The 25,845-nt window shown below is 37.9% G+C and overlaps 2 protein-coding genes across 3 annotated transcripts; one reads left to right on the top strand and one right to left on the bottom strand.

Moving 5' to 3' along the window:
- Positions 1-444: 444 nt before the first annotated feature.
- Positions 445-12,966, top strand: LOC113108714 (enhancer of polycomb homolog 2-like). The gene is made up of 14 exons (XM_026272000.1): positions 445-830; positions 2,427-2,586; positions 2,688-2,833; positions 5,035-5,241; positions 5,567-5,715; positions 5,931-6,060; positions 6,144-6,353; positions 6,443-6,526; positions 8,466-8,605; positions 8,752-9,041; positions 10,407-10,528; positions 11,165-11,303; positions 11,561-11,849; positions 12,052-12,966. Exons 1-14 carry the CDS (start codon positions 678-680, stop codon positions 12,122-12,124), a joined length of 2,292 nt encoding a protein of 763 aa, XP_026127785.1. The 5' UTR covers positions 445-677; the 3' UTR covers positions 12,125-12,966.
- A 2,014-nt stretch (positions 12,967-14,980) lies between these two features.
- LOC113108713 (integral membrane protein 2B) lies at positions 14,981-24,546 on the bottom strand. Of its 2 annotated transcripts, XM_026271998.1 has the most exons (7): positions 24,318-24,546; positions 20,626-20,757; positions 20,224-20,286; positions 16,518-16,718; positions 16,165-16,275; positions 15,905-16,055; positions 14,981-15,747 (listed from the first exon to the last, which is right to left on the bottom strand). In XM_026271998.1, the coding sequence occupies exons 1-7, from the start codon at positions 24,390-24,392 to the stop codon at positions 15,659-15,661; spliced, it is 822 nt and encodes a 273-aa protein (XP_026127783.1). In that variant the 5' UTR covers positions 24,393-24,546; the 3' UTR covers positions 14,981-15,658. The 2 variants fall into 2 exon arrangements, with proteins under 2 accessions (XP_026127783.1, XP_026127784.1); XM_026271999.1 differs by lacking the exon at positions 20,224-20,286 and having other exon boundaries at positions 24,318-24,545.
- Positions 24,547-25,845: the final 1,299 nt, after the last annotated feature.

Raw genomic sequence — 25,845 nt, 5'->3', positions numbered from 1 at the left:
TTGTTTATTTGGTTTTACTACTAGGCCTACGTTTCCGTGTGAATATCTCCTCATAAAACAGTAACATTTTCTCATAAGACTGGATTGGCAGGCTCATAGACAGTCAGTTCGACAATAATTTAGATCGAGGGATGCATGTTCCCCCACCCAAATGCACAAAAACTGTCGATCAATAGGCCTAGCCTATGGGATTTTCAATCTAAACATCCATTGGCCCAAAATCTTGAAAATTTGGTTCAGTTTTGGATTGTAGGCCATCTTTGGCTACGTCGCATATGCAAACACATTACACACACCACTGGGGATGTGTAACAGACTGTCTACAAATGTATAATATGACAGCTCTGTGACGCACGCACGTGCTCCTCGTGCCCGCGTGTCGTAACACCGTGTGCGCGTGTGTTGCCGGAGGTGCGCGCGCAGCGGCAACCGCGCGCTCCCGCTCACGCTCTTTGGCAGTGTCGCGCGGACTGTCGGGATCATGTCCGCCATGTTTTCTCACCAGCCGAGAAAAAAAAGCCCTTGAAAAAACACCAGAACTCGCTCAGAGATGCCTTTAACCGCCGGATTTCGATCGGAGGGACATCACTGAGCGCGGCCGCGGAGAGAACCGTCGGCTCGTGTGTGTATTTGTACCGAATGATCCGTGTTTAGTGTGTTTGTGATCGCTGAAAACAATGAGTAAACTCTCGTTCCGCGCGCGAGCGCTAGACGCCGCCAAACCGCTGCCGATCTACCGCAATAAAGACCTCCCGGACCTCACCGACTGCGTCTCCATCAACCGAGCAGTTCCGCAGATGCCAACCGGGATGGAAAAGGAAGAGGAGTCGGTATGTAAATTATTTTAATTTCATAATTTTTCATAAGGTTCAGGTGCATAGCAGGGTGTTGGTATTCACGTTTCTCTTACGCACGTTTTAGTACGTAAATCCGCTCTCTGCTCGAAGGGATCCGCAAGCAGCGTTCTAAGGCTCTAGGTTACGTATAGAATTTACGACAGTTGCGTAGTCGTGGGAAATCTTTTACACTAGTGGCGTGAGCAAGGTTATTTACTTGAGACATTTGCTAGTGGCTAATGCGCGTTGACGTCAGCCTTTTTGCGTAAATGCGTTAGAGAGTTACGTATGTTACTACAGGAATACACGAGCTGAACGGCGTGCTTCTGAAACCTGAATCTATTTGATTATTTTGTTTTGATGTTTAGTTTCTGCAGCACCGGGCCCTAGTCATGACTATCTCCCACATTTCAGTGTCATATAATACAATTGTATATTAATATGAGAATCATTCAGTATTATTGTATATATAAGAGTACCATGATGTTACCATGGTACATATTTCTATCTTGTAATGAAAAGTTGAATGTTAAAATAGTATTTAATTGAACTATTTAATCAAAATATTAGTTATTTTTGGTTTAAAATATGTTGTAATGTTTTAAAATGTAATGTTTTGTTGTTTGTCGTTTTTGTTATTATTATTGTACATAAATCTGTGTGTGTGAGCATATACCATGGCTTATGGAGTTACATAATGAAATTTATTTTATTATTAAGAGTTTAAAATTTATTGTATTATTACTATTATTATTATTATTATTATTATTACTATACAATTTTCTTTAAAAAAAAAAAAAAAACCTTTTTTTTTTTTTTTTAACTTAATTGGAACTGTCCAAGTCCTAGTAACCAACAGGTAAAAAGCCATGTTGTTGTTGTCACATTGTGTCAAGTAAAACGGAAACAACCCCCTTATCTCTGTTGACACATCTGTCATGACATCTTCGGCTGTTTTGAAAGATGTGCAGCAGATGAAGATTTCTTCAGTTTGATTCATTTTATTTGTTAGTGAAGTGAGTTTTATTAGAGCACAAGTATGAACTGCCATGTTGGCATCTTGATCAAGGAAGATGTACATGTTAACTTGAGTTATGTGTGCCACAGATTGCATTTGCTCCCCTCACCTACCTGATAATGAACTGCTCACCTTTCTATTATTGAACCATCTACCACAGTGGGTCTTATGAAACCCAAATTCATTGGAATGACTTGGAGTTCATTTGTATGCTTGCGAGCTGTGTAAGCCATTGCAGCGGGTTTCATCACGTTGCTGTTCTCAGCTGCATTAGAAGTCATACTTGCCCAACTCTTATTTCCCTCTCTGTGTGAGTTTTGAACTTTTTCTTATTGCTGAGTCCAGCTACATCAGTTTCAGCTTAATGAACTGGTCTCACTCTGCTAATGGAAATACTTTGTGTAATGTATGATGAGATGACAAAATCTATTCTGTTTAGGCATGTAAGGTGTAACCTTGTCACAAATTTGAGTCGTCCCACTCAGTGAATGAATAATTAGGTTTACTCATCATCTTTCTCTCTCTCTCTCTCTCTCTCTCTCTCTCTCTCTGTCTCTCACGGTGTGTTACAGGAGCACCATCTCCAGAGGGCCATCTCTGCCCAGCAGGTGTTCAGGGAGAAGAAGGAGAGTATGGTCATCCCTGTGCCAGAGGCTGAGAGTAACATCACGTATTATGATCGCCTTTACAAAGGAGAGTTTCGCATCCCCAAACAGCTCATCCACATTCAGCGTGAGTGACCCTCAGATCCTACTGGATGCTTTCATTTCTTGATTTAAATAAACAAGTAAGTGCGATTTGAATTTGAATCTCAATCGGTTACTCCAAACTAGCTCTGGGTCTGGATAACGAGCTGCCTGACTATGATATGGACTCAGAGGATGAGACTTTACTGAACCGGCTCAACCGAAAAATGGAGCTCAAACCTATCCAGTTTGAGATCATGATGGATCGGTTAGAGAAGGCAAGCACCAACCAGGTAATAACAAGTCAGTGCTTCTTATCTGGTTTTGCTGCAGGTAGTGTTGCTTTCTTCATGGAAAATTATTACTAAAGATTGTTGTCAACGAACCTTTATCACGTGACGAAAACGAGACGCAATGTAAATGCTGGACATGTGACAATGACTATAATTAAATGTTTGATGCAATATTGTTGACAAAAAAAAAAAAAACTAGACTTAATGTGGTTAACAAAATAAAAACTGTGCTAAAACGTCTCTTCATTTTCGTTGACCAAATTGAGACAAAATGTTATAACATTATTTCGTCTCATTTAGTCGCGTTATTATTATTATTTAGCAGTATTTCTGTGTCCTGTGTCTCACTTCAATGGCTGCATCAGGTTGCACTGCCCAGACGCAGGCAACATCACTTCTTCAAGTCCCACTCGCGGCATTATTTAGAAGATGACCGCAATGAGCAAACAAAGTTAAGCGGGATTTATACTTTTCCCTGGCTCCGTTGACTGCGAGCACACCTTCCCAAACTGACGAGACTTTTATACTTGTCGCGTTCGCCATTGTACTATTCTTTAAACAACAGGGGAGCAACGAGGAGTAATTGTCCTCTAAAACTGTCAGGAATCACCGGTGAGAAGTCGTCATTCGCCAGTACAAGTCTTGTGAGTTGAAGAGCTGATGAATTAAGAATTTCTTCATGTACAAATTTAAAACAAACAATCTTAAACTATTTACTGTATTTCACATCAAACACAAGAGAACTGTAAGCAAATAGTTTATAATTAATATCTAAATTAATTCTTATTGTTTTTTATACAAGAAAAATTAAAAGTACTTTATATGTTTTCTGTCAAAAAGCACCTGATGGAGTTTGAACTTCACATTAAACCGCTGTTTCACACACACGCTTGCACAGACGTGCATGTTCGGCATGTTCATGCATGTTTGGATGCTGTTTGGAAAAGTAAAAAAAAATGCTGTGCACTCAGCCTCGCGAAATGAGTTAATTTATGGCAACACCGCAATGACGTCATATTTTCTGCACTCACCCAAGTGAACTTGCGGATGCGTCGAGGATAAATCTGCCTTGACACAGAGAAATGGGCCGATGGTCCATTTGGTAGGAAAAATTAGCAGATTAAATTTTTTTTTATTTTATTTGTTTTTATTTTATTAAAATGTATGTGTGTGTACTTCTGACATGTTTGGTTGGTAAAATAAATGTTGTAAATTCAAATCAGAGTCTTCCGTGTCTGAAATGGATGTATTCTAGAGTCTATATAGTAACAATTATAAGATAACCTTGTTTGAAATGGGTTTGGCTAAAAGAACATTTTGGTTTCGTCTGTGCTGGGTACTTGTACTATACTCACTGGGTTAAATAGAATGGCATTACTAAAAAGAGACTGAAATTTTTATTAATTTTAATTAAATTCAAATTTTAATTGAATAAAACTAGATAAATGTCATCAGTTTTTGTCGACTAAAACTAGACTAGACTAAAGGGAGTATGAGTAAGAGTACTAAAACTAATAAAAACTAAAATGACAGCTTCACACAAAGACTAGACAAAAACTAGTCCGCCAAAAACAACACTAGTTGCAGGACATAGAATATTAAAGCCAATAGTGAAATAAATTATTATTACTATAAACCTACCATACAAAGTTTTGGGAGTCTGTGAGATGGTTGAACCTTTTTACAAGAATGTGTTCTGTGTATTAAGGCTGTATTTGTTTACAAGAATAAAATTCTGTAAAAAACGTAATATTGTGAAATATTAATTCGATTAAAAGTAAACATTTTCTATTTGAATATATTTTAAAATGCAGTTTATTCCTGTGGTGGAAAAGCTGAATTTTGAGTAACCATTAATCCAGGCTTAAGTGTCATAGATCCTTCAGAAATCATAAATTTCAATCATCTGTAAGGTTTTATTGGAAACTGTGATAAATGTTTTCAGGTCATTCAGATGAATAAAATAATTCATTACTTTATTATGGCATTAATCTATCACAGAAAACACAATGTGGTCGACACAGACCATTATTCTCACTGCAACTGGAAGAAAACCTAGTATGTAGTGTCCTAGTCATATTTTTGATGTACCAAGTGACAAATTATCTTGGTCCTAAATATCATTGGCTTTAATCTCCTTTTAGCTCTTATTCACACACATTCAATCTCTCTCTCTCTCTCTTCTAATAATTTTTGTGTAGTTGGTCACTCTTCAGGAGGCCAAGCTGCTGCTAAATGAAGATGACTACCTGTTGAAGTCAGTGTATGACTACTGGGTGAGGAAGAGGAAGAACTGCCGAGGCCCATCGCTCATCCCTCAGATCAAGCAGGAGAAGAGAGATGGCTCCAGCAACAACGATGCTTACGTGGCCTTCAGGCGTCGCACAGAGAAGATGCAGACTAGGAAGGTATGCATGCGTTCTGTGCTTCGTCATGAATTCCTCAAACAGTATTGTTAGAGGGCATTCAGACAAGACTTATTACTTTCCAAATTGGAATATTTTTACATGTTTGTGCCTCAAACTGGCCTCCTTATGTTGCGTCTGATTTTTACTAATATTATTTTATTTTAATTTACATCAGCTTTTTGCAGAATGCATTCAGTTCTGGCTTTTCCTAGCTAATATTAAGTGGGTGACCAGTACATATTTTTTAAAATGCCCAATGTATTTGTTTTGTCCAGCATATTTCTTAATTCATACTATCTGTTTGTGTGTCTTTCTCTCTCTGTAGAATCGTAAGAATGACGAGGTGTCTTATGAGAAGATGCTAAAGCTGAGGAGAGAGTTCAGCCGAACCATGAGCATCCTGGAGATGATCAAGAAGAGAGAAAAGAGCAAACGAGAGCTGCTGCATCTGACGTTGGAAGTGTTTGAGAAAAGGTGAGTGAATGTTGCTCTTTTTATAAAGCTGCTTTAAGATGATTTCTGTTGTTCCATACACTATAGAAATAAAACTGTGTTTTGGGTCACTTAACTGCTTGAATGGTTATTGAGTGTAAGGTGACTCAACTCTTTCATAACTCACTAAGCTTTAAATAACTTGGAAAGTACAAGTTGGTTTTTACACTAGTTTTTCCATGTGTTGTGTATTTTAGATATCAGATTGGAGACTTCTCAGGAGAGATTCTGAATGAGGTCACTGTACCTCTAGCAGAGAAGACCATTTACCCTGCGCCCATATCCTTACCCTTAAGCAGTCGGCACAAGACAGAGAGCAAAATTAAGGTAAGGAAATATCTGTGTGCAGGAAATGGCTTGCTGTGCTCAATAGTCGTTATAAAAATATTTCTCCTGTCTCTTTCCTTTAGTCACACAAATCCGGGCCCAAACACTTCCACCCCTTCACAGTCAAGCCTGAGCTTCACTTTGACTTTGTGCGTTCCCATAAAAAGTACAACAAGAGGCCCAGACTTGATACATTTCACCAGCCTGGTCGGGCAGAGCGACAGCAAACCATCAACAAGGCAGACATTAAACAATATGATTTCCACAGCTCTGGAGAGGAGGATTACCCATTGGTCAGTGCACAGTTATGCTCATGTAAATGTTGTATTTAGTGCTTTTACTTAAATGACATTGTCTTTTGTTTCTCCTTTTTCCTCTGAAGTCTCCAGCTTCAGAGCCAGATGAAGAGAATGATCCTGATGGAATCTTTGCCTTCAGACGGAAAGCTGGCTGCAGTTACCACGCTGTGAGTTTCCCGTTTTACATCAGTGCTTTACTTGTGCCAGAGCTGGGTGATTTTTAAGGTTCCCTGAAATAGTGTAAAGCAGTGGTTCTCAACCTGTCTGCAAAAATATTTGAATCCCCCATACTCCTAGTTTTGTTTTTAAAACTTATTTGAAACCATGGCCACTTTTACTATAGTTTCTGTAAATTAAAAAATGTAAAAATTACATTTTAGGAATCCAAATCTTAAGTGAGATGTTTAGTATAATTTTTTACATAAAAAGTTTTAGAATTTGTATCATATTTTAATTTAAAAACTTGTGTGTAATATAACTTTTTTTTTTTTTTTTTTTTTTTATTATTATTAATAATAATAATTCCTTACATTTGTATAGCACTTTTCTAAGCACTCAAAGCGCTTTACATTGTCTTTACATTGTCTCCTCATCCACCACCAGTTATTGTATTAGTTATACTTTTATTTATATATATATATATATATATATATATATACTGTTCAGGGCAGTTGACGGGCCACTGCTGCGCATCGTCATGAAAGCTTATCTTTTTCAAGTGTTTTAAGCCTTACCGCTTGTCGATATAAATATTAAAGCATCCAAAAACAAGACGCCGAAAAGCTGAACAGAGTAGCTGGTTACTCGCGCGCTGTGTTCGGTGCGCACGCAGAGATAGTCGCATATCATGGACAGCGACACTGAACCGAGCTCTCTTCTGTTCTCCTCGAAGTTGCTCCTGCAACTGAACGAACAAATACAAATCGCAGTTTGAACAAACAAAAAGATGTGAAAGAGCCCAATTCAATACTCGCGGTGTTCTGGTGTTCAGGGCTCAAGCAGAGAAAGGCGTCTCAAAACACTTGAACATCGAATTTGCTTCTTTTTGCTCTTGTGCTGACAAATACATACAAAATATGTCAAAATATCCACCTTGGAAATTATGCTCGAAAAAAAACTGTCAGTTATTTCTTAAGTGAAAGTAAACAGTTGAGGAAAAAAATGGGATGTGTATTTTATTTGATGCGTTCATTGTCTCTTAAAGTGACCGCGCCTAATTTAGCTACTGGCTGCTGTAATATTAATCCAAGAAAATGAAAATCACTCACTGCTCTTGTCTGAATTACTTTGTAGTTTTAACAGTCAAAACAAAAATTATTCGGACACCAGATATAATTTTTGATATATATAGCAAAACTGTAATGTGAGAAATGTTGAAGGTGTCTCAATAAATGTAGGTTTGATTGTATTTTTCATTTTTACATTGAAGACTTCGAAAAACTTAAACACGCGCGCGCGCGCACGCACACACACACACACACACACACACACACACACATTTGGATGTGTGGGTCCTGACCCCCAAATCATTATTTAATTTCAGTCTGTCATTGTTGTCAAGTAGATAATTTCTTATTTAAAACATTATGTAAAGGTGATGTTATGGAAATATAAATAAGCAAATGAAGTATTTTAAACATTTAACTGCATTTAAATTATTTGAAATAAGCACAAATAAAGTATTTTATTATTATTATTTTCAAGAATCATATATAAGATCATATTGCTGTACTAAAACATTAAGTGCTAGAAAATGCTGTTTGAGGACTTTTAAAAACATGTGAATGTTAATAGCATCAGATCATTGTTTTGAATGTATTCTTGAAACCACAATAATTGATTCGCAGTAATGAACACTCTCAAATACATGGATTATGAGACTGGAAGGGGTGTTTTTTTGTTTTGGCATGTAAAATAAAGCACATGGACAAAGACTGCTTGGCTTTAGTGCATGTGAATATCATGAAACTAAACCAAACTATTATATGTAGTTGTTTCTAGATGTCGTAGACTGTTATACTTGCTTTTATAGTGACAGAGATATTCATGTTATTAGGCCTTTGGCCGTTTCCTTTGCCATTGTTAAGTGTGTGGTGTGTTTCTCAGCCGCTGGTGGATCAGAGCTGCTCTCCTCACAGGCAGCAGACGGGTCAGGAGCGACTGTGGCAGCCGAACTGTCTCACCGCTCTCTCTGTGCCCAGACGCTGCATCGCAGTGGCTCACGGGAGGGTGGGCAGAGGTGGCAGGTACGTTACTCTTCTATTTACAGTTTCTCATTTGCCCAATCATCTTTCGTAAAAATTCTGTAATGAAGTCTGAGTCTCTCTAGAGACAGTGTGTGGTGTGAATTGATTTAGTTCAGATTAGTAGTAATCCTGTTGTAATCCATCAGGGTTGTTTTGGATCGCACCTCATCAGATCTGGACCGTGCCCTCAGGCATCTGGACCCTGACATGTTTTATCCCTCCACTGACTCTATTGTGCCTGACGTCCCCGTCCACACAAACACGAACTCTCACAACCCTCAGCGCTCACTGACTCAGCTCCTGAGTGACATCCAGGCCTGCAGGTGGAAGTTTTTCCGCCCTCGGCCGCTGCAGGAGAACGCGAGGGGTGAAGACAAGAAAGGGACTCCGCAGGTGGAAAAAGGTGGAGCACCGCCGCTCTCTAACCGTGTGTCAGGTGAGGCATCTGAGCTGAACAGGATTCAGAATGTTATTGAACTAAATTGTAACTTTCAGTTTAGTCCAGGGTTTTTTCAACAAATCTGGCTTGTCCGTTATTTGTAATGTGGCTTGCCAATTGATTTCGGTTATTTCTGCACTTCCCTGATACATGATAGTGCACTATGCATTAGAGCTGTGCAATTAATCAAAATACGATTTTGATTCCGGCCTCCAATGCACAATTTGACCTGCAAATCAGTAAAATCATGTTGTGTGACTTTTGCACTTGTTTTTAAAAGCAGGAGCGAGAACTTGCGCTGTTCCTTAGGAGGATTTCTGTGCATGTGCTCAGAGATGGAACAGAACACATAATGTAAAGTCATCTTTTAGCACCTAAATGGTAAAATATACAAAAATGTGTCAAAATGCAGCACTGGGTAATTAATCACTTAAACCCCATCGGTTATGCAATAAATGGATGTCAACAGATGAGAATGAAAATCTACAATAAAATAAATGTGTAACAGTAAATTGGAGCCTCCAACATACATACTGGGAAGTTAAATCTGAGAATTTTTTAGCCATCGGCTAATATTAGACATCATTTAGTCACATATGCGAGTGATTTACTCGCAATGTAGAGGGTTGTCAGACTTGGCTGTATGTCAGGTCACTTCAGTTGTGTTAAGCCCTTTCAGTGCATTTATGCAGATTGTTTACCTTGAATCTTTTTTTTGCCACGGCATAATTCCTTGAACCCGTTGTCATTTAACAAACAAAATTGCACGTTTACATTAACTGCTGTTAAAAGTCAGTAACGTTTCTTATTCATTTATCTCAAGCCTCTTAAGCTTACCTAGAATGCATTAATTTGATCATAAATACAGTAAAACCAGTGATATTCTGAAATAAATATATTATTTCTATTTTAAAATATTTTAGGTCTGAAATTGAATATTTTAAAATACGATTATTCCTGATATGGCAAAGCTATATTTTCAGCGTTTATTGCTCAAGTCGTCAGTCACATGACTTCTCAGAAATCATTTTAATATGCTGACTTAGTGCACCAGAAACATTTATATTATTATTAATGTTGAAATACCCTTGTCACTTTGTCAAAACATATACATTTTTCCTCATGAATCATTGAAGAACAAAAAGTTCAAAAGGACAGAATTTATTTGAAAACTTTTTTTAGCAGTTAATTTTTTTCCCATTTATTGCATCTTTGCTGAAGAAGTGGTGCATAAATGTGGTGATGGTTTACGTAGTACATCAGTTACTTTACTGCCACCTAGCGGAATAAAATGAAATTGCTGCTATAAAGTTCTTTAAATCTGTAGCACATCAATTTCTGCTGTATATCTTGCACATGCAGGTGGATTCACAGAAGAACAGTTTCACTCCCATCAGCAGCAGCTGGTTCAGATGCACAAACAGTTACAGCAGCAGGAACTCCAGCAGAACTCGACCGCACCAGAGCTGCACACACACCTGCCTGTGAGTCTATACACTTAAAGACAGTCATTATGGTGCTAAACCTCACCCCCATTCTGTTCGGTAATCATGGGCGAATTCAAAACAGCTTTTTTGTGCACTTGAAGGGCACTTTAGGAAGGGCATTTGTTGGGATGTTCCAAACGAAAGTGATCAACCGAATCTGTTCCAGAAGTTAGTTAGCAAAGGGAACATGTGATGGTCACTTCACGGAAGTGATTTGAGCTTGTGATTTAATCTGAGTTTTTATTCTAATTTAATATAAAATATTCCTCATCAGAAATATTTAGATGGTAGTGTAAGCATGTTTAGTTTGAAAAATCTTAGTATTAAATGACACAATTTGATAACATTTGAATAAAATAATAATAATGAAAAGAAATGTATATTTGCAACAACTGGTGGAGTGCTGAATTCTGCACTCATGCACAGCATTGTTAAGGTAACATTTGCTCCGTCATTCCCTTCACCAAGTGAATTCCTAAAGCTTATATGAGACAGTAATGCCCTACACCCTTCAAAGAGCACACTTCAAGGGCTCTGCCCTTTGAAGGGAGTAGGGCATAGGGATACTCGCTTCCATTTGGAATTCGCCCTATGAATTCATCAAAACAGTTTATTTCTATAATTCTTCTACAGAACACGGCGTCATCTGACTGCAAGTCTAAGACTCTGGACTCGGCTAGTGCACACTTTGCTGCCTCTGCTGTGGTCAACACCCCCAACAATGAAAACAGGCCCCAGATGGCTAGTGTCAATGGCGTTCTTCCCAATTCAGGCAAGTGCAACTTCATGTCATTGAAATCTAAAATTTTCAGTAGTTCTGTTGCTATGTTTTATTTCCAAAATTTTACAAATAAAAATGCTATACTATATAACTTAGTGGGGATAATAACAAAATAACAAACCTGTTAATGAGAACCACATTTATTTGGAGACTTGTATAATAATCTTAGTTTGGTGGTTAATTTAAAGAAAGTTAAGCATATTTGATTAATTATTGATTATTGAAATGTATTCTTCTTTCTCCTACAGGAAGCTTTAGACAAGCCAAATTGAACCGTTCTGTACAGAGTGGAGGTGGTGGTGAGTCAGGCTCTTTAGTACGGATGACGAATGCATCTAGCCCACAGCTGCCCGTCCCGCAGTCTCTGCCTCACGGCCACGGGCACCTGAGCACCGTGAGCGCTGTGTCACCTGCCCAAACGCACCACGGTGCACGCCTGTGCGCCCCTTCACCCTCAGCCTTAAAGTTGGCCAGTGTTGCTAGGAGTCTGGACCGGGTACCCAAAGTCACCCCCACTAGTGCCATCGACGTTGCCAGGTCTGAACCCAGACACAACGCTTATTCTTATGCACTTTAGCTTATTTACTTTTTTTTTTCAATTACCAAAAGTGACAGTAGTGGCATCCTTAATGCATCCTTGCTGAATACATGTATTGTTTGAAATTTAGAGAATTGTATCTTTCAATTTCAAATATAGAATGAAAAGTTTAATATATCATACATTCTATTGCTATTGCAGAGAGAATCACGAACCAGAGAGACTGGCTCTCAATGGATTATCAGAGACCACAGTCGCCATGGAGGTCACATAGCCCATCCAAAAACACAGAGACTGCAGTGCTGTGAGCTTCTACACCGACCTATACCCAATAACAGCATATCAAAATATTAAGACATTTGTCAATATTATAAGTGTACATTTTGTAAAATTGGGAATTATCACTACCTTGTAAAATAGTATATTTGTATCATTAGTCTGTCATTTCTGTTACTTGAATCCTAGATTGTTTTTTTGTTTTTGTCATCATGCTTTTGCACTTGAAAATGCAAGCAAGACAAGTGCATCAGTTCATGTTGGGATCATGAGCATGAATATAGGTCCTGTGTCACTTGTTTTAACTATTTATTTTGCAACGTTTACATTTTTGTATCTCGTACAAATAAATCCAATTTTGTGACCACAAAATGCAGACATAGCTAGTTTACCATGCTTTGTGCTTGTTTCTTTATAGGAAGAAGAAAGCTAAATTTGGTTTCACAGATACGTACTTTCAAAAGGGGTGATCTTCCCTCTCGAAATATCAACCATTTTTAATTGGTTTATTTTCTTGCCTTCCTCTCCTTGTCTTAACAAGAATGGTATGTTAATTCTGGAGACCAATGGGCTTCGTCAGAATGTGCTTAAGAGAAATCGAGCAGAAGATCTTCATTTTGGCATTTACATTCTACTCTTCTGACGGAAGCCCTCATGTCATTTGTCTTTAACCGTTACTGGTTAACCAGTGTTGAAGGAGCTGTTCAGGGTTCTGACTGCTGTTGTATTGAAATTAAACTCTACAGGGCACAAATGCTGTCAGCCATCTTGTTTATAAATGCTGAAATTTATACATCCTCAGTCCAGTGTCTTCAAATAAATGTCCTGTTTTCAAATGCCTTTTTAATGAAATGAGTGAATCTACTACCACAGCTGCCCGTCAACAATGACATTTCAGTTAAGATAACTCAGACGTACATGTTTTGTTTTTACAATGTTCAGGGAGAAGTAGATAAGCCTACAGGCCTTTTCAAGAACTTAGTTTGACAGTCCACGGAGCTTGCTAGTGTGGACGTGAAAAGTCATTTTAACAATTCAGGGTGCATTATGGTGGTCAGCTGGTGAGTGACTGCTGCTTAGTATGATCTGCCCCTTGTGTTTTTTTTTTTTTTTAGGGTTTAATATGTTTAACAACGCAAGTAAGGGCTTTAACCACCAGAGGGGGCAAATGAGATCTTCAAGCTGTATTGCCAGGAGGAAGCTGCTAGTTTGGCAGACTCCCCAGAAGTATTGTGACCTGCTTCCTGACATTTTTTGCTCATGGTAGTCTATGAGCCAATCACCTGAGGCATATATACCACTTCGTTTATTTAAATGGGGAGTCATCTCCGTTATCACCAGTAAAATATGGAGTGCCACAAGGATCTGTCCTCTGCTATTTTCAATATACATGTTGCCCCTTGGTAATTTTAGAAAATATGGGATTAGATTCCACTCTTGATGATACTCTATATATATATAACTATATATCGCAACAAGACCAGATGAAACTTCTTAATTATCTAAGATAACCATGTTAAATGTAAATTATTGGATGACAAATAATTTTCTCCTATTAAATTCGAATAAGACTAATTGGACTAAAAACAGTACACAGAATCTCTTGGATTACAATTTGCAATTAGACGGATGTACTTTACATCATCTACAGTCAAAAAACTGGGTGTTGTATTAGAAAGCAACTTGTCTTTTGTAAATCATATCTCCCATGTTACAAAAAAAACCCCAAAAAACGTGTTCTTCCATCTTAGAAACATTGACAAGCTACAAACCATGTTATCTGTTTCTGATGCAGAAAAGCTAATTCATGCATTCATGACCTCTAGACTGGACTATTGTGATGCACTTCTAGGTGGTTGTCCTGCATCTTCAATAAAAAAGCTACAGGTAGTCAAAAATGCAGCAGCTAGAGTCCTTACCAGGTCAAGAAAATATGATTAGATTACCCCAATTGTAATTTACTGCCCCTGCACGGGCTACCGATGAAGTTCCGTATCAGTTACAAATTATCATCACTTACCTAGCCTTATTCCACGTTACAATCCATCACGCTCCCTAAGGTCTCGAAACGCTGGACTTTTGGTAGTTCCTAGGATAGCAAAGTCCACTGAAGGAGGTGGAGCTTTTTCACATTTGGCTCCCAAACTCTGAAATAGCCTTCCTGATAATGTTCAGGGTTTAGACACACTCTCTCCCTTTAAATCTAGATTAAAAACATCTCTTCGGCCAAGTATTCAAATAACGCATGATCTGATCAAATGCACATTCTTATTCTTTAGCTGAGGTTAAAAAAATAAATTTGACTTGGTTGGAACAGCAGCTATGCTTATGTCTCTGGATCCAGAACACATGAGAAGAGATGATGTCAACCCTGAAACAACATACAGAACTACCAAAGTTTGATTACATCATAAAATAATTGCTATTTATAGATTTTTCTGTACATTCCTGCCATATAAACATTAACTGTCAGTCACCACTGATAAGCTACTACTAAATATTGTAGAAACTTAATTTTCTGTAAAGTTGCTTTGCAACAATTTGTATTGTGAAAAGCGCTATACAAATAAACTTGAATTGAATTGCTAAAAATCTGAAATCAACTGAAAACCATTTTCTCTCCCAATGCTGAGAACCACATAGTCTTTACATTTCAGGGGAAGAAACCTACAAAGTGATTACTTATTTTTGTCTCTGCATATTAAGCTGGGATAAGTTGAAATATTTTAACATTACCTTCATCTAATCACCAAAAGCAAGATTGACAACTTTGTCTTTACTGTCACTATTGAGATGGAAATAAAGTATTCATTTCTTAAACAAACAAAAACAAAAAAAACACACCACCAAAGCATTTTGTCTACTTTTTCCGGTTATTTATTTATTTTTTCCTTATATGGAGCTTGTGTCTAAAGACATTGTTTAGCTTATATACAGATTAGCATAGAACAAAAAGTCATTTCAGATAGGAAAATTGTTAGTCTTTTAAAGGAAGAGCTCTGTTTGTATGGTTTTTCAAAATATATCTGCAAATTAAACGCCAATTCAAGAACAATTCAAATTGTGATGCTGCAACATTATGATCCAGATTATACACTAATTTGCTGAAACTTTTGGATTCAGGATCAAATGTTAAATAAAACAGAAACACTTTCATATAAAGACAAGAAAAATCATACTTTTTCAGCAAAGCTTATGGAATAAACTTTATTATTAAATTACTTAATGACTAAACTCTGATTGGGCTTCTATATAGCCTAAAATCATTATTGTTAACCCTTTTTAGTTTTTGTGCACAATACGTCCCTTTATTAGGCCTAATATTCAAAAAATAGCATTAGAGATTACACGTACACTCAAAAATAATACACCTCTTTGTGCAGAAAAACAATTTCACATTCTAGATTTTAAAAAATATATATGTGAAAAAAAGGCCTTTGGAAAAAAAAACCGAGCAGGCACAAAAGAAACTCTTATCACTGATTGAAAGGAAGAGCTGAAGATCTGCTGCTGTGTCAGAGATTCATGTTCTTCATGGCTCGCAGATCAAAGTCTCCACCACAAACTTGTTTTCAAAATGGCGGATCTTGTGGCAGTTCAGAGCCTCACGTTTCTGCATACCTGCAGTGGAGAACATTCAGCTTTCAGAAGTTTGAAATGTACTTGATTATACGGTGAACATGAGAGGAAATACTGGGCCTCCACCACTTAAATCTTGAAAATAAGATACACTGCGATGGTGGGAAGATTCTCACATGGTTTGTTTGTGTACACTTACCCAGTATGGTTTCTCTACGCTGCAGTCTGTACGTGTCTTTGTCTTTGCACAGGTTATTGATGTAATAGCCCAGATCACTGGTGCTGTCCATCCTTTCTGTAATCATCATCTCCTCTCGCACAAGGTATGTCTGAGGAAGATACATTCCTGCCTGCAAAAACACACAGACATCAACTTATCTTCTGAAATGCATTTGTGTGGAAAACACAAGAACCATTTACTGACACAAATTCACAGAATCTCCTGTTATTAATGGTTACCTTGATGTTGACCAGGAACTCCTGGAAATCTCTGGGCGGCATGACAATAGATGTGTTCAGGGTGATGATGTAGCATCTGTCCAGATTCATGTCCAGGTAAGCAGTCAGTTTCTGACAGCACAGAATGATGCACAGGGTTATTCACACTGAAACATACATTTGTACTTGTATCTCCAGAGTCTCTTTAACACAAAACAGGAAACTCACAAACTGCTTTTTGCAAACTATAATCTCAGAAAACCAGTCCATCCCTGTTCAATTTGTAATGGATGCTAATGCAGCAGCATGACTGATAATATGTTTATGGTGGTTATGGATAAACACTGTTGTGTTGTGTGTGTGTATTTTTGTACCATGGTGAAGTCATGCAGGATGCCAGCTGGATCACCGTCTGCGAACTCAGGGACTGGGACTTTGATGAGCTCCACCTCATCGTCTTCGTAAAAGCTCACATTCTCTTCAATCAGCCTCATTGGTGTCTCGACCTCAACCTCCTCATCAAACTCATAGTCTTCCTCAATGTAGTTCAACCCACAGACGAACACCTGCTCCTCCTGTGTGTTATACACACATACAGCATTAACACTAATTGACAACTACATTTCAAAGAGCAGTTTGGTACCAACAGAATGTACACTTATCTAAAGGCAAATTAATCATTTGCTTATTGTGGGAGGTGCATGACACATAGGTGTCACAATACTACGGTTTCTTGGGGGGAAAAAGCTTGATACAATACTAATATAAATGTCCTGCTTTCTGAAAAATTCAGATTTTTTCTGTAAGAATATTTGTGAATTTATCTAAAGGTTTTTTTCACATATTAAATACTAGTGATAGTTTCTAAGAACTCGTCAACATAAAAAATGGTTTGCACTGCTGCACATACAAACTAGATGTTTACTCTCAGTGCTATGCAGTCTAAGGTTTATTTTGCATAATTGTGTGGTTTTTGAGGATGAGGGTAAGTCACGTGATCTTCGCATAATGGTTTGTGGATAATTTTGCTAGCTTCTACCAAGTGGCAGATGAGTTTGTAGTATTTGCTGTTACAGAAGTTACCACCAGGCTCTAACATCAGCAGAATTCTGGTCACACACACCTGCTCCTCATCCTGCTCAATCATAAGGACTGCTGCAGACGCACACACCTCGTCTCACCTCATTGTCTGGTCTCGTTTGTACAATGTGGACTATTTACCTGACTTCTTGAACTCCAGCGATCTTCCCTTCCTTTATGACTCCAGTGTTCTCTGTATTATGCGTGTACCAAGAATTAGTGATGGCAAACCAAGGCTTTCTGAAGCATTTGAGGCTTTCATGAAATTGTGGCCCTGTCCCAAATGACACCCTAAACCCTCGCAGTCTTCCTTTGAGTCTGCACTTTTCATGTAATTGTGCTTTGACTGTCGGGTAGAAGTCTGGCCCAGTACGCAGGCTCAGCAGAAGTGTAGATCAAAGGTGCGTAATGGCTGCAAAGGGGGCGCTCGCAAACACCCTTCTGAAAACTAAAATGATGAATTGGACACCCTACAGTCTTATCGACTTAATGTACACATTAATGCGGTGGCCATTGTAAGTCCGTAAGACCACAAGTGCACATGAAGTGTTCCATCTGGGACAGGGTCTCCGCCAAAAACTGCTCAATAGGTTCAATACTCGAAGCTTTTAAAACAGTGTGCATTAGCGACATCTGGTGGCTGGACCTTGTTTTCTTCACCATTTGTGACCATGGACCACAAAACCAATCTTAAGTGTCATTTTTAAAAATAAATTAGATATGTGCATCATATGTAAGTTGAATGTATAAGCTTTCCATTGATGTCTTGTTTATTAGGATAGGACAATATTTGTCCAAGATACAGCTATTTGAAAATCTGGAATCTGAGGGAGAGAAAATGGCCTTTACAGTGGTCAAAGTGAAGACCTTAGCAATGTATAACACTAATAAAAAATTACGTTTTGATATATTTACTGTAGGAAATTTACAAAATATTTTCATGGAACATGATCTTTAGTCACTATCTTAATGATTTTTGGCATAAAAGAAAAATCTTACATTTTGACCCATACAATGTTTTTTTGGCTATTGCTAAAAATATACCCTGGTGACTTAAGTTTTGTGGTCCAGGGTCACATTTCTGGCAAATCATCATGGAGCAGACCAAGCTTCGGAAGTCTGTGACATCTCGGATCAATACAATATCTAATCTGATATAATTTAATCTAAATTAATTTGAGCCCATGAGACCACAGCTTGTGTCATGTATAGCTTGGTCAACAGATTCACATATTGATTAATAGTATAAATACACAAACATGTGTTCATAATTAATAACTGACATGGGTAGCTGAAAAAAAAAAATATTTGGGGTGAGCTGGTCATGTTCGTTATAAACAAAGTGACTGAATAATCCTTTTATGCATCAGGTGGGATCGTGAAGCTCCAGTTTTTTTTCAAACCAGCTGTCCCGACCTTCTGATACTGCATGACCTTCAAAGCTTCATCTGTCATCAGTCAGCTGGTGTTGTCATTTCGATACAAGCATCGGCACGGTGTGTGATACAATAGTGGCCTGAAAACTGCATCGGATCATCGGAGCTGTGGTATCAATTGTCCCATCGCTACCAAGAATGTCAAAGTGGATGCCCTCTTCCTGTCTTCATGCTCCAGAAGAGGTCACAGAAGAACCTAAGCCCATCTAGCCTTCCAACTTGATTCTGAGTGTCATCCAGTGGTCACAGCAACTAAGCACATCCTCCAGTGCCTCTGAAACAGCTCCACCACACCTCAATAATCACCCAGCAGACAACAGCACACTCTCGCTGCTTAAAGATCCTTTCTAGTAAAACAACATGGCCAGGGACACGAGAAGGTTCATTCAAAGCTGCTCTCTCTGTGCCGTCTCAAAGGGCCCAAGCCATCTACCAACAGGCAAGCTTCATCTGCTGCCGTTCACAATCGCTCATGATCACACCTAGGAGTGGACTTCATCAAATTATGGTAACTTACGCATTCTTGTTGTCATGGGTCGATTTTATAAATCATGTCATCTGCTTTCTCTCAAAGAGATTCCCACTGCAATGCAAACTGCAGAACTCATCTTCAGTAATGACTTCTGGTACTTCTGGATTCCTGAGGACATAGTATCAGACTGGGATCCCCAGTTTGTTGCAAAGCTATGGAAAGCTTTCTTCACCCTCCTAGGTGGGACACTGAGCCTCTCATCTGGATACCATCCCCAATCGAATGGGCAGATGAGGAGAGAGATCTTGGAGATTGGACCTATCCTACGAACATTCTGCCATGTCTACCAGAACTCTTGGAACCAGTTCCTAGGCTCCAATTCCCTTTATCAGCCTGCCATTGAACTCACTCTCTTCCGGTGCATGCTCGGTTACCAGCCTCCTTTGTTCCAGTGGGCTGGGAATCCCATCTGTTGACTTGTGGTTCTGAAAGATCGAAAGGGTCTGGGACACTCACTCACAGTGGCATTGCACCACCAAATGATCAAGGCGGACATCCGACGGATGGAACTCCAACTTTCCAGCCTGGACAGGTTTGGATGTCCATTAGAGACATACAGATGTGTATGCCATAAATGAAGCATATTTCCAGATGCACTGGCCCCTTCACCATCACTTGACAGATCCACCCAGTTGGATTGGATGGTTGTAGTATCTGTATAGTATAGTATAGTTTTTGGTCGATTGGGATGGTTATGACACAGAGGAGCGCTCATGGTCCCCAGAGACAATATTCTTGATCCAGTCCTGCTCACAGCCTTCAACGACTCTCACCCTGAGGAAGAGGTCGACCACCATGACAGGGGAAGTACTGTCACAGAATTGTCCACACACACCTGCTCCTCATCCTGCTCACTCATTAGGACTGCTACAGACACACACACCTCGTGTCACCTCAATATTGGACTACTTACCAGACTTCCTGAACTCCAACATTACCTCCAGCGATTGTCTCCAGTGTGTCTCCCCTTCCTTCGCGTCACCAATGTTCTCTGCCTACAAACCTGTTGAAAGGGATTACCTCAATACTCACCAAAGGCATAGATGTGTGTGTATCCTTCCTATTATCTGCTCTGCCATCCACAATCTCCTGCATCTGTAGCAAAGGAAAGTCAATTTAACAAACTTATTCTCTCGCCTGATTATATATCTAAAATGCATACTCCACCTTGGTTGCCCGTGTGCTCAGTGCTGTAATAATCACTCTGTTGATTCCATGTATATGTGTCTGAGACTACATTCTGTACATTCTGTCTATGCTCGATTATAGTTGCTTTTGCATTTCAAAGGAAATCCACTGCTTCAAGGCTTAGACTGATTATGAAATGTTATAGAAATGAATCAAGATGAAGATAAACGTCAATGCAAGATGGCATAAGTTAGATGTTATGATGTTGTGTTTTTGATTTCACTATGGTTACATCAATTATCTCACCTCAAGAACATGGTATCTATATAGATAGGCTCCTCCCACCACTAGGCCAGAGAGAACGAGAGCCAATCCCAGAGAGAAGCACAAGCACCACAACTTAGACTGCGGACGCACCAACACCGCTGCCTCAGTATCCTACAAGACAGAGAAACGTCAGTTACAAAGTTACAATTGAACAATTACTTAAATATATATATATTTATATATACATTTCTGTTCAAAAGTAATTAACACTGTTATTCAACAATGATTCATAAAACTGGTCAAAAATGAAAGTAAAGACATTCATAAAGTTACAAAAAAAAGTCTAATAATTTCTATTCATCACAGAATCCTGAAAAATAATATACCATGGTTTCCACAAAAATATTGAGCAGCATGGATGTTTTCAACACCGATAATAATAAAAAATGTTTCTTGAGCATCAAAAATCATAATTTCTAAACACTTAAGACTGGAAGAAAGGCTACTGAAAAAATCAGCTGTGCCATCACAGACAAAAGTTACATAAAATGAAAAATAAAAAACAGATATTTAAACCAATAATATACAAAAAATTATGGTTTTACTGTATTTTAATCAAATAAATGCAGACATTTAAGCACATTTAACAAGGCTTAAACCAAAAGCACAGGCCAACACAAAAATTAAAGTCCTTACAGAGTTACAGAGAGTGATTTTCAAAAAACTAAAAGGATAAAATATGAAAACCACTGGATAGAGATTCATTTCCTTGTTAAAAGAATGCCTTATTTCCAGCATTATACAAAGTATACAGCGTATACAACAGGACCTGACTCTACCCAGCCTAAATGTTGAGCTGTGTCCTTGTAGACATTCACACACAGCTCACATGAAGCAGATATCATCTGACACGAGACACACCACAAATGAAACCAGAAAAACCTTAGAGTCTGTTTTGATAAATTTGCAGTTATGAGACAAACAGAACGAAAAAAGAAGTGAGATTCACACTGTATCTCTTCTGGTTTCCAGTTAAAAAGGCGTTAAAACAGTTTGGTGCCAGTAACTTCTGCAAAACGTCACGAAGAGGAAAAATCTTTCAATTCTAATCTACAAAAATGCTTCTTCACTCAAACAATAGCTGCACGCCTAAGCGCAATATGAACTGAAAGAGAAAGTTAAATCAAACAGTTTCTATCTGAATAGCAGAAGGGGAATTTAATCAGAATGATGAAAAGTGAAACACAGATAACATGTCGGCTCTAATGCAGGAATGTTTTCGGAGTTCCTAGTTTCATTATTGTGTGATTATTTAAGCCAAATACTCAAAATAGTTTAATCTTGTTTAATATCCAGTAGAGGAGGGTTTTTTTTGCACATTCTCTCATTAATGTAACCACACAGCTCTTTAGAGCACATGGATGTGAGTGTTGGATGGCCTTGACCAGAAATTGCAGTTGAGAGTCGTTTTAATGCTTCTTGAATGCCTCATGAATCAGGATTTCCTGGTTTCACAGTAAAATCAGATAAAAATGCCTGTATTTACATATGCTATATGCTTGTATTTTGCACTAATGTTTCTTTTTTTAAAAGAAATATATATATATATATATATATATATATATATATATATATATATATATATATATATATATATGTTTAGACAAATTTATATAGCACCTTTCCATAGCTCAAATACACTACAGTTGAGATACAACAGGAAAATCAACAACAGCAACTATCACGTGGTATAGACAAGCAGTAGAACAGTTTCTAAGCTTAAAGGGTTAGTTCAACCCAAAATGAAAATTGTGTCATTAATTACTCACCCTCATGTCCTTCAAACATGTAAGACATTCGTTCAATTTCGCAACACAAATTAAGATATTTTTGAAAAAAATGTAGAAACGTAGTACATTTTACGAAGCTACAAGAATATTTTTTGTGCGCAAAGAAAACAAAAATAATTTATTCAACATTTCTTCTCCCCGAGTAAGCACCCTGATTACGTTCAGAGGAAAGCATGTGTATGTGCTGTGGTACTCTCCAAAATGGCAGAGGACGGTAGTGTTGTGGAGAAGAATTGTTGAATAAAGTCTTTATTTTTGTTTTCTTTTTGCACAAAAAGTATTCTCATAGCTTCGCAAAACTGAAGTTGAACCACTGATATCACATGGAGTGTTTTACTGATGTCCTTATGTTTCTGGGTCTGAGATTTTTTATGTTACATTGGTGTCAGAGAGCTCTCAGATTTCATCAAAAATATCTTAATTTGTGTTCTGAAAATGAACAAAGGTCTTACGGTTTGGAACGACATGAGGGTGAATAATTAATGACAGAATTTTTTTTTTTGGGCAAACCATCCCTTTAAGTTGAAGTCCAACTATCTTAGTCTTGGCTTGTAGTTATGTCTGCTTATGCAATAGACTAAATTTCTTCAGAGTTGCCTGTATCTTAAACATGTGTGAGAGTGCACACATAAAACATGTCTCAACACGTCTGTCTTCCACAACCCGTGAAAAGAACTCACACATATATCAGTGAAGTCTCCTGGTAATGAACGAAAAATAATTCTAGTGTGTTGTGAGAAACAGAGTTAAATTATTCTAAAAAAAAATACAATTCAGAGAAACACAACCATGTTCCCTGCTTCCATCACATAAAACACACACACAAAATGGTTAAGTCCACTTTACAGGACACTGAAATACACCTATTGCTTATAAATTTAAATTTAAAACTGGCCCATAGTTTAGCCTTGATTTGGTCATTTTTAACTAGTGCGGCCCACCCACATAAATTCCATTCTATTCTAGTCACTTGTGTCACAAGTATTTAATCCTTTTTCTAAGAAATACATAAGCAGTGAAGAGCTTCCTTTTTAATTCGTATACAAATATAATAAAGAAAAACTTTTCAGTGAGGCAACAACAGACTGTGTCAGGCAGCTGCCAACAAACACACACAAATAACAAGCACAGTACAACCTGTTCAGGCAGTCTCACACCCAACAATACCAGGAAATTATACATAGCATTTTAAAAATGAACTATGGTAACCAAGGACTCTGTCAAAAAACCGTAGTAACTAATTACACTTATCTTTCATTTAACTAAGTGAACTTGGTATCAGTAAACAGCCCCTATGGGATTTATTTATTTATTATTATCATTCGCTTATCAAAACATATAAATTGAATACATCAAAATAAATTACAATTAAACACATAAAATATGATCTAAGGTTAAAAAAACACAATTAAAATGATAGACATAAGTAACTGAATAAAATATTTATATTTTCTACTTTGTGGACTAAGACAGCTCTTTATATAATGTAATTTAATGAAATATCAATTTAAGGAGGTGAGAAGAACAGAGCTATTTTTTTTTTTTTACCAGGGTAATGATTACAAGAGTGATTAGAGTTACCAGTCTTTGACAAACTTTGGGCCGTCAGCCATTTTATAACACTTTCAGTCAACTTGATCAAAGTTTGAAGAGCAAACCTAAACAAAGGAACCCATGTACTTCTGCATTTGGCATACTTTCTATACTTCTCTCAAAATAATATATATATTTATGTAAAAAAGCAATGTTCAAATATAACTAGACTTTTCGATTAAAAGCCTTAATTACGAGATAACATTGAACCCTAACATTGCTAAAATGCTGTTACGCAATTCAATAGAAGTAAATATTCAGCAATATTTGTTAGTAACGTTACAGTACCTGTACACCAGCAATAAGACATTCCTTCTTTGTATCCTTTATGGCGAGAGCCTTGTTAAAAGAGACTTTAACCATATTGAAAAGTGTCTGTAAAGTGGTTAGATTCGCGAGCTCGACAGAGAAAGAAAGCGCAAAATGAAAGCGTTTAGTTGGTTTCCTGCTCAGCAGCAAGTCTGTGTGTGACGCATGACAGATCACAACATCTCCAGCTCAGCCTCTCAACTGCCTCTAGTGACAACTACTAGAAGATCAACTTGGAAAGTACCACCATGACAAGAATTTTCTACTTCTCAATACATTATTACAATTGACTATTTTAAAATCACCAGTACTTTGCAGTTAAATGTAGACGTATAAGGGAAAAAATATAGTGACAACCGCAGGGGCGGAATGCGACCAAAAAAATCTACCGGGAAATTTCGTAGACCACTGGCCCACTGTGGTCTAAAATATATATATATATACACTACTGACGTCATGTGAAAGTGACGTGACATACAGCCAAGTATGGTGACCCATACTCAGAATTTGTGCTCTACATTTAACCCATCCAAAGTGCACACACACACAGCAGTGAACACACACTCGGAGCAGTATGCAGCCATTTATGCTGCACCTGGGGAGCAGTTGGGAGTTCAGTGCCTTGCTCAAGGGCAAGTCGTGGTTATTGCCAGCCCAAGACTCAAACCCACAACCTTAGGGTTAGGGGTCAAATTCTCTAACCACTAGGCCACGACTTCATAGAACCCTTGCAAAAATATTTTATATATTCAAGTTCAAGTTCAAGTCTGCTTTATTGTCAATTTCCACTTGTACAGATACATACATACAGAGAATCGAAATTGCGTTACTCTCAGACCCCGGTGCATACAGAGAACATTAACATTAAAGCCTAAAAAATAACTAGATCAAATATAAAATGTAGATACAATAAGGGAATGATGAAAAAAGACATATAATAAAATTAAAAATAAAGTTAAATAAAGCAGCGCAAGGCAAATGAGAGATATAGTGCAAATCAATGAAGTGAACAATAGTGCAGTTAAAAGATTTTTTAGTGCAAAAAAATCACTTATTAAAAATATCTTAAGTCTGATTAAAGTGACAAATGACCAAGAGCAGTTATTTAACTGACTGATGAGGTAGTGGAATGACGTCAGTTCCATGCCGAATGAGGTAGTGAGCAGACCAATGCTGCACAAGTGACTAGTGCATGCCATCATATAATTAGTGTGTGTGTGTGTGTGGGGGGGGGGGGGGGGGTTCATAGTTCAGTGTACACATACTATATTAAGAAAGCCACCATTACTGCTCACATCAATGGTTAGATGCTAATTTCCATCTGTGCTCTATTTTACTGTCTATGCATGTGCTTCAGTTTATTTCACCTGTAGGATCTCTGCCCGTTGATGCCCAGAACATGTCTGTTATTTGGGACCATTTCACTGCCTCCTCCATAATTTGGAGAGCCACCTAGTATAACAAAAAGTAATATGTTTCCAGATCTTGCTGTTGTTAATCAGTCTTT

This window comes from Carassius auratus, chromosome 9, assembly GCF_003368295.1.
Source record: "Carassius auratus strain Wakin chromosome 9, ASM336829v1, whole genome shotgun sequence".
NCBI lineage: Eukaryota > Metazoa > Chordata > Actinopteri > Cypriniformes > Cyprinidae > Carassius > Carassius auratus.
The sequence above is the reverse complement of the archived record's forward strand: the minus strand, read 5'-3'. Positions and strand labels throughout refer to the sequence as shown.

Excerpts from the sequence above, each read along its gene's own strand:
- LOC113108714 (XM_026272000.1), top strand. The coding sequence starts at position 678 with ATGAGTAAACTCTCGTTCCGCGCGCGAGCGCTAGACGCCGCCAAACCG. Across the intron at positions 5,242-5,566 it reads AGAAGATGCAGACTAGGAAG|AATCGTAAGAATGACGAGGT; the intron begins GTATGCATGCGT and ends CTCTCTCTGTAG. Across the intron at positions 11,304-11,560 it reads TGGCGTTCTTCCCAATTCAG|GAAGCTTTAGACAAGCCAAA; the intron begins GCAAGTGCAACT and ends TTTCTCCTACAG.
- LOC113108713 (XM_026271998.1), bottom strand. The coding sequence starts at position 24,392 with ATGGTTAAAGTCTCTTTTAACAAGGCTCTCGCCATAAAGGATACAAAG. Across the intron at positions 20,758-24,317 it reads GTCTTATTGCTGGTGTACAG|GATACTGAGGCAGCGGTGTT; the intron begins GTACTGTAACGT and ends TCTGTCTTGTAG. Across the intron at positions 16,719-20,223 it reads CACACACATCTATGCCTTTG|GAGGAGCAGGTGTTCGTCTG; the intron begins GTGAGTATTGAG and ends TATAACACACAG.